The 8,773-nt window shown below is 63.2% G+C and overlaps 1 protein-coding gene across 1 annotated transcript in view; it reads right to left on the bottom strand.

Moving 5' to 3' along the window:
• The window catches only part of KNDC1 (kinase non-catalytic C-lobe domain (KIND) containing 1), a 67,341-nt gene that overhangs the window by 18,471 nt on the left and 40,097 nt on the right, over positions 1-8,773 (bottom strand). The window contains exons 14-20 of the mRNA XM_011980847.1: positions 8,579-8,771; positions 8,261-8,405; positions 7,333-7,418; positions 6,003-6,385; positions 1,186-1,279; positions 1,011-1,108; positions 604-818 (exon numbers count right to left, since the gene is read on the bottom strand). Coding sequence (XP_011836237.1) covers positions 604-818; positions 1,011-1,108; positions 1,186-1,279; positions 6,003-6,385; positions 7,333-7,418; positions 8,261-8,405; positions 8,579-8,771 — 1,214 coding nt within the window. The remainder of the gene's footprint in view (positions 1-603; positions 819-1,010; positions 1,109-1,185; positions 1,280-6,002; positions 6,386-7,332; positions 7,419-8,260; positions 8,406-8,578; positions 8,772-8,773) is intronic.

The following is an 8,773-nucleotide window of genomic DNA, read 5'->3' on the forward strand; positions in this document are numbered from 1 at the left end:
CACCACACTATACCCCACACTGCACACCACACACACACATATACCCCACACCGCACACCACACACACACACTATACCCCACGCCACACACCACACACACACCACACTACCCCACACCACAGATCACACACGTGCACACACACTATACCCCATACCGTCCCTGCAGCCAGTGCGCACACGGAGCGGGGGCTGCAGTATCACCCAGCCTCGCCCATCCCTAGAGCTCATGACCCCGGTGTTCTGACCCGGTGAGTTGGATGGAGTCCAGGCCACATTGCTGAGCTGCCCGTGTGTGTGATTTTTGGAAGCCGTTCGGTGAGTTAATTATGTAGGGCGGGTTCCCCAGCACCTCCAGGGACCACCAGGCGCACCCTGAGACCCGGTGCCCAGGTCCACAGGCAGCGGAGGCCACTCTGGCCTGGGGCTCTGCAAAGCTGCCGGCGGCATCTAGTGCACGTTGGCCTAAACCCTAAACCCCGATTAAACATTTTTCTAAACTAAAAAGTGCGAACAGCCTAGCTGAGGGGCAAGGGCACACTCCCCACCTCTCTTCAGCACCCAAGGCTACGTCTCCCTTTCGGGGTGAGCTTTTCTCCCGACGCACCTGGAGTACAGGTAGGCCATGAGCCCCAGCGGCGTGCCGGCCTGCAGGATTCGGGCCTTCTGCCGGCCGCCCGGGTGCTTGTTGACGTTGTAGAAGATGAGTGAGGAGGACTCGTCCAGGGGGCTGAAGTCCAGCGTGTCGCAGGGCGCGGCCGCGATGTTCACGATCACCGGGAGGGCGCAGGGCTCCAGGCCCCAGCGCTCTGCGTATAGGACCTGCCGGGCGGGACACAGGCACTCGGTCGCTCCGCCCCTCGCCCCGGGGCTTCCTGCCGTTGGACCCTCACATCAGGGCCCCTTTTATGATTTTTCACACGGACAGATCTGCCGCGTCCGACAGCGGGAGGCCCGGAGGCCCGTCTGAAGCTGCTGTCGCCCGGAGCAGAGTGGGGTCCGGAGCCCACTTGCCTGCAGATACTTCTTGACCAAGCTGAGGAACTGCACCCTGGATTTCATTTCTTCCAGCTGCCCTTTCAGCTTGGACAGCATGGTCTTGACGTCGGACCCTGTGGGCACAGCAGAGTGGGCGGGGGCCGGGCTGCCTGCGGCCGGGGTCTGGGACCTGGGCCCACGCAGGCTTTACCTTTGTTCCTCTTTTCCTTCTGTAAGAGTTTCTGGTAGAACTTGAGGGTCTTGCGGTAGTTTCTTTTCTCCATCATGAGCTGCTGTTCCAGCTCCTGGGGACAAAACACAGCGCCTAAGCCCCAGGCAGCCCCAACACACGTCAGCCACATCCAGGGCCAGGCCCTACCCCACTGGGGCCTCCCTGGCCTTGGAGACCAGCTGCAGGGTAGGGTCCCATGGAGACAGAGGCCCACCCAGCCAGCGAGGCCGGCCCCAGCCTGGGCAGTGTGTTCTGCGGGACCCTCGGCAGTCCCCAGGCTCACAGGGCAGTGCCCAGTTGGGGCCGGCTGCCCCCCGTGTCCCTCACTCACAGGCCCTTGTGGGGGATGCTCAGGGGACTGCCGTGTGACCACCAGCTTGGGCCCTCAGGGGAACCAGACCCCACCCAAATCAGCACCAGGCCCTCCTGCCCAAGCAGGCAGGGCGGTGCCACCTCTGGACACCCAAGTGCATGTTGCGGGCTGGGTTGGGGGCGGGGGGCGGCAGTATGACCTCCTCAGCGTGCATCGCGTGTGTCTTCAGGTGTCTGCCTTTTTACTTTTTAATTTAACTTAATTTTTTTTTATTTTTTTGAGACACAGTCTCGCTCTGTCGCCCAGGCTGGAGTGCAGTGGTGTGATCTCGGCTCACTGCAAGCTCTGCCTCCCGGGTTCATGCCATTCTCCTGTCTCAGCCTCCCGATTAGCTGGGACTTACAGGCGCCCGCCACCACGCCCGGCTAATTTTTTTTTGTATTTTTTAGTAGAGACAGGGTTTCACTGTGTTAGCCAGGACGGTCTCGATCTCCTGACTTCGTGATCCGGAGACGGAGTTTTTCTCTTGTTGCCCAGGTTGGAGTGCAATGGTGCGATCTCAGTTCACTGAAACCTCTGTCTCCCAGGTTCAATTGATTCTCCTGCCTCAGCCTCCCGAGTAGCGGGGATTACAGGCACCCATCACCACGCCTGGCTAATTTTGTATTTTCAGTAGAGATGAGGTTTCTCCACGTCAGGATGATCTCAAACTCCCGACCTCAGGTGATCCACCCGCCTCGGCGCCCCAGAGTGCCGGGATTACAGGCGTGAGCCACCGCACCCAGCCGTTTTTAATTTTTATTGACTTTTTAATTTAAATTTTTTTTTTTTTTTTTTGAGACGAGGTCTTGCTCTGTCACTCAGGCTGGAGTACAGTGGCCTGATTCGCTCTGTTGCCCAGGTGGGAGTGCAACCTCCAACTCCCTGGGTTCAAGCAATTCTCCCATCTCAGCCTCCCAAAGTGCTGGGATTACAGGCATGAGCCACTGCACCAGCCTTGCCTTTCTTTTAAACTTAAGCCCAACGACACGGATTCCAGCTGTCCTGTGCACACGAGCCCCTGAAAACCTCCTCCGGGAACCCACTGGCTGCGCACTGCGGTGTGTTGAGCAGTGGCCGCAGGGTTTGCCCCGGCCCTTGGCTGCTCTGTAGTGTGAGCGTGAGCGTGAGCGTGTGAGTGTGAGCGTGAGCGTGTGAGTGTGAGTGTGAGCGCACGCCTGGGGTGCTTCTCCTGAACGTGCCCAGAGTCTGAGTTATTGCCTAGAAGGTGGAGCCGGGGACCTCATCCCCAGGGCTGTCTCCGGGAGGGAAGCAGCACTGAGGCCAGGCGACAGGTCCTGACTGCAGGAGCCGGGGGCAAGGGCTGCCGGGCTCTGCTTCACGCACAGACACCAGCTGGGGCTGAGCCTCCTGGGACGGGACTACATTCAGGGAGAGGGCGCCCCGTTGTCCCAGGATGCCTCCCACGCCTGGCCAGGCAGCCCCTCATCTGAGCACTCCTGTCTTGCGGGACAGGCACACGGGTGTAGAGGCTGGAGGAGGGGTGCCCTGAGGATGTGCTGCCAGGTCAGTGACCCCGAGACTGCCCTTCCCTCCAGGGGCACAGAGGCAGATACAGCCTCCTCCTGCACCCATGGGGCTTGGCCCATTACTGAGGAGGGTGGTGATTCTGGTGGTGGGGGGTCTGGGAAGCCTTGGGGGTCCATGGGAACTGGGCCTTGAGCAGCAGGTCTTCGGGGGGACTGTGAGGTGCCACGGGGCAGGGGCACCTGGCTGGGGGCAGAGGCGAGAGACGCGGCAGCCCTTGGCCCACAGCCTCCTGTGAGGAGTTCAGGAGGCGACCGCCCCGAGGGGCTCATCCGCGAACCCATCCACCAGGCTTCCTTTTGTGACATGCAGTTGGCTGAGATCCACCCCCTCCGCCTCGTCAGCCGCCAGTGACCGCTCTGTTGATAGTGTTAATTTTTGAATGTTTTTTGCAAAATAAAAAAATGCAGGCAACATTTCTGTGTAACTACTTGAGTCCGCTCTATCTGGCGGTTCATGGAGACGGGGTCCCTGTGCTGTCTTCTCCCGTGCACGGGTTCAGCGACGGCAGTGGGGGTGCCACGGAGGGCCAGGCTCCCGGCTACGGCGGTGTGGGCCGTGGTCCCAGCTGCGTAAAGACCAGGCCCTCTGCAGGACCTCGGCCACTAAGCCAGGTTCCCCAAGCCCTCTGGATCCTGCTGCCGCCCAGCCAAGTGCAACCCCGCCTCCCACACTGGGATGCAGGCTGCCTGTGGCTGCCTAAAGTGCAGTGAAATTAAAGTATCAGGTCCTCGGTCACGTGAGCCATGTTTCCAGAGCTCAGTAGCCACACATGGCTGTTGGCTACCCTGTGGACAGCATCTAGAACATGCCATCATCAAGGAAGGGACCTGCTGGGCAGGGCAGGTCAAGGTTGGTAAACGCAGGTATCCCCACGGAGCTGTGTTCCGCTGCCGGGGCACCTGGTCCTGGCTTCTGAGGATGGTGGTGGCCACGTCCCCCATGGCCTGCAGCACAGGGCCTTCGTCCGGGCCCCGGAGGTCACCCGCGCCAGGCTCCATCCGGCCCCCTCACCCCCGTCCATTTGCAGAGAGGCTGATGTCGAGAAAATCTCCCGGGAAAGGTCTGTGTACCCCGCGGCGTCCGAGAACCCGGAGGTGGGTGCCTGCGAGCCCGGATGCCCACCCGGCTGGAGTGCAGCTCACGCAGACTCGTCTCGGGGCGGCACCTCCACAGCCTCCGTTCACAGTCAGACTCGACGTCCGTTAGGGGCGTCCCTCATGTGGGAACCACAGGCAGACTCCTTGAGAAGGACGGTCTTGACTGATTTTAATAAATCTACGGGAACTAAGGTCTACATCACACACAGGGCGGTGAGGAGGGAAACACGAGGCCAGGCTTCACCAGTGCAGACAGATGGGGGAGGAACCCACACCAGTGCTGTTCACCCCGACTCTGGGAGACACGGATGCCGGTTCCACAGCCCCAGGGCACACGGCTGGCGCTGGCAGGTGGGGGTCAGCGCTGAAAGGAGGAAACGCCCACCCACCAGCTGCTCCGGCCGCCCCAGCGAATGGCCCTGGCTGCACTGTGTGCGTTCCGGGCTGCAGACGTGAAAATCTGTCTCCAGCTTGTTTTTGCCCTTGCTGTCTTTCTGAGCCTTCTGTTTTGAAACAGACACAGTAGTTCCTCCAAGAGAAACGTGAGGCTGTGGCCACGGGCTGGACGCTGTGCATTTGGGGGCCGAGTCCTCCTCAGGACACCATGCACTTGGGGCCGAGTCCTCCCTGCTGGACACTGGGCTTTCAGGGTTCTGAGTGCTCCTCAGGACGCTGGGCATTTGGGGGCCGAGTGCTCCCTGCAGGACGCTGGGCATTTGGGGGCCGAGTGCTCCCTGCTGGACTCCGTGAGTTTTGGGGCCAAGTGCTCCCTGGGGGACGCCGTGCGTTTGGGGCCAGGTCGTTTGGTGTCTGCTGTGCAGGCCGCCCTTTCTCTTCCCAGCCCCAGGGGAGGCCTGTGTCCTCGAAGCCCCCGCAGGCCCTGTGTGGGGCGTCCGAGGTGCAGAGGCTGTAGCACCATGTGGGTCTTTCACGTGGCCCAGAAGCTGAATAAAGTGAACGCTTCACAGAACTTAACCCCTGTCCCCTCACCTGCCCTGAAGAGACGCCGGCTCATGTTCTGGACTGAGTCATAGAGTGGAGGCTGGGAGGCGGCCGGAGAGGAGCAAGGAGGAGCCCCAGGAAGGGCTCTGATGCCCAGAGGCTGGGGGAGGCTTCCCACTGCGGCTTGGGGGTCGAGGCTGATGGTGGTGGGAGAGGTTCCTGATGGCCGCTGGGCCCCTCCTGTCACCTACCCTGGAGTCCTGGGGCTCTGGGTCTCCGGCCCTGCCTTGAGTCCAGAGCTCTGCGGGCCTCTCCTGCACCCAGGACTCCCCGGTCTAAGACCTCCCTGCTGGCCAGGGAGGAGTTGCAGCTGCTTCTGACCCAGGATGGCACTGCTGGCCAGAAAGCCCAGGCCAGTGTGCGGTGACCAGGCCCAGCCTGGACTTGCTGGGCAGGCGTTTCTGGTGTTTTCTTTCACCGCAGAGTGAGGCTGCCCAAGGGCCCGGAGACGGTGCCTGTCCCATGGGAGACACGGCCAAACGCAACCGGGTCACGAGCATGGAGGGGCCTCCTGGGAACCTGTCGCCCCGGCAACCATGAGAGAAAAGCCCTTCCGTGCCCCCAGACCTGGAGCCACCAGGAGCACCCGTGTAGACGAGCCTGTCCCGACGTGGAGCTCAGCCCGGGGAGGGGGCCCTGACCATCTTGACGGCCACGGGGTGGGGGCACCAGGACCAGTGTCATCCTGGTTGGGGCTCTGGGTACACGGTGCCATCCGTCACCTGCAGTGACTGGGAAGCCCTGCTGGAAGGAGGCCCCTGCACCACCCTGCAGTGCCGAGGCCTGGGACTCACCGGGCTCTGGGTGTCGGGCAGGGCCCCGTCCACCTGCTGCCGCCCCAGGTCCTTCACATAGTTGTGGACGTCGGCCCCGAAGCAGTCGGCCTCGTAGAAGGCGCTGCACCAGCCGGGGCTGCAGCTCTGGAATCCGGCTGGGCCAGGGGACACGGCCGGGCCGCCCCCCTTGGACCTGGCCAGTCGGGTCACCACCTCCGCGTCCGAGGCCCCGCCAGCTGGCCGTCTGTCCTCGCCAACCTCATGCTGCTGCGCTCTCTCGGCTTTTACGGACCTCTGAGGCCGAAACCCCACCTCAAAGTTTCCCCGGGAGAGTGCCTCCGAGTCCACATCCGACACCAAGGTCCTGCTGCTGGTCCTGGCCATGGCTGGCTTCTCTTTTCCTTGAAAGAAAGAGACACGGGTTACGTGGATAGCGGCTCCTGTGGGCGGAGCCTGGGCAGGCTTTACTGGGAGGCTGGTGGTGCCTGTGTGCCCAACGCCCTTCTCTCTTGCACCCACCACGGGCGCCCCCGAGGCACTGCCGCCTCCCAGTGCCGGGGAGATGCTGGGACCCTGAACTGCCGCATGGCGCCGGATTACAGCGCGAGGCCTCTCCCCAGATGGAGCCCCTCTCTGGGCCCTCACTGGTTCCAAACTTACTCGCCCTGGGGTGGGGCCGGGCCCTGTCCTCGCTGGCTCCACTATCAGCACTGTGTCCCTCTGCCCCCTCACGCTCTGCTCTTTTCTTCTGGAATTTAAAAAGTGGTCCCCAGCTCTGTCCCTGGCTTTCCTGCCACCCAGGAGTGCACAGGCCTCATGCCCCAGTCTGCCTGCTTGGTCTCCGACTTGTTGGAATAGGAACTGGGTCCATCACCAAACCTGGCCACGACCATGGACAGCCTGAGGGTGACCACCGCCACCACCTTGTCCCTAACACCGAGCCTGCTGGCCGGACACTGGGACTTCCCCAGCCCGGCATTCATGTGCCTTGGGAGCCCGGGGCTAACGAGCCAGTAGCCCAGCCCCAGGGTCTTTCGGCAGCCGCTTCTGCCTTGTTACCAAAGCCCCAGGCTCACAGGCCTGCCTCTGCTTGGAGAGGGGATCCCGCCTGGCTCCTGGCGGCTCCCACTGTCCCAGTGACTGGTGACAGAGGACCCCTCACCTCCAAGGCCCCGGGTTCCTGCTCGCCCCCAGGAGAGGACGGCCTTTGGCTGGGGCACCCCTGGGGCAAAGGCAGTGCCGCCAGAGCCGCGCAGTCCGAGGCCGCCAGGACCCCGGGGTGCCCCCTGAACTGTAGAGCACAGAGGAGGCTGCAGAGCTCCTGCCACGGGACCTGCCCAGCACTTACCCAGGGGGTGCAGCGAGGGTCTCCTGCTGGACGGGGAGCGGGGGCTCCGGCTACTCTCGAGCTGTGACTCAGCGTCCTCAACCGTGCTGACAGCAAGAATGCAGGTCAGGTGGCCGTCCCCACGTCTCCACCCCTGCCCACTGGGAGGAGGCTTCAGTCTCCACAGGGCCAGGCCCACAGGCCCACACGGCCATGCGGAGCCCTCACTAGAGGCAGCAGGAGCTCACCCTCCCGGTCACTAAGGGGGTGGCAGGAGCCAATGGGGTCCCTGGATCATTCACTGCTTGGGGTCCCTGGGGGGCTCTGGAGCAGTCTCTCAGGGCTGCGGGCCGGGGAGGCTGGGGCTGGGGTGGGTGCACTTGTTCACAGCTGTGAGTTTACGCCACACACAGGCGCAGGAGCTGCCCAGGCTGCCAGCACTGCATGGAGCTGTGAGCAAGGCAATGTGGGGTGGCCGCTGCCCCACCGAACACGGCTCGGTGCCGGGCCCTGCGGGGTCTGGGGCCGCCTGTTTGGGGGTCTCCTCTCTTCCTTGGGGCCCTCACACTGGTCCCTCTGAGCAGGGAGCCCTGTGGCCACCACTGCCCAGGCCCCCTGCAGCCTCCCGGAGAGCCCCTGCCTCATATTCCCTGCAAGCCCTTTCTTCCTCCAGAAGAAACTCAGGCCCGACGGGAAAGCTGTGGGTCGGCGTCAGGCCCGGGAGGGGCTGTGGGTTGGCGTCAGGCCCACGAGGCTGTGGGTCAGCGTCAGGCCCAGGAGGGGCTGCTGGGACGCCCCCCCAGCTCCACCAAGGGTGGCCCCCTGGAGACGGCAGCCAGACAGAAGCCGAGGGTTGGGAGGGGAAGGCTGGGCCGCGTCGGGGCAGTAGAGCCCGAGCACAGTGGGTGTCCAGGAGGGGCGGGGATGCAGGGCCGACCTGGGCACCCACCTTGGGGAGGGCAACGCCTGCCCGTTCACCACTCTAAAGAGGTTCTGCAGCAACTTCTCATCCCAGTACAGGTCGCAGAACTTCTCAGAAATGGCACCACAGAAAGTGGCAAAGGTGAGATCTTTCAAGGCGAAGATGTACTCCCCTGGTTTTGCAAAACGATGGAGACAAGTGAGATGGTGGCAAGGCTGCTTGTCTGGATTCCTCGTGGCTGATCTCGGCTGCGGGGCTGGGGGGCGGGCGTGGGGCGGCCTTGAGTCCCCTGTGGGGCTCTCCCGGGCCCAGGCCTCCTCTGGGGCATCTGCAGCCCCCACGTACCCATGATCAGAGCCTCCAGCCCATTGTCCAGGTAGCCATCGAAGGCAAATTCCTCCTGGATGAGGCGCGTGGCCTCCTGCAGCGACGGGCAGGCCGTCCTCCCTGGGAGTGGCGAGGCGTCCACGCCGGGCAGACAGGGCCTCCGGTCTGCGGGCCGTGGCCTCTCTGTGACACTGTCTGGGCTCTGGTCATCAC

The sequence above is a fragment of the Mandrillus leucophaeus genome, unplaced genomic scaffold (genome assembly GCF_000951045.1).
Source record: "Mandrillus leucophaeus isolate KB7577 unplaced genomic scaffold, Mleu.le_1.0 Scaffold219, whole genome shotgun sequence".
Taxonomy (NCBI): Eukaryota; Metazoa; Chordata; class Mammalia; order Primates; family Cercopithecidae; genus Mandrillus; species Mandrillus leucophaeus.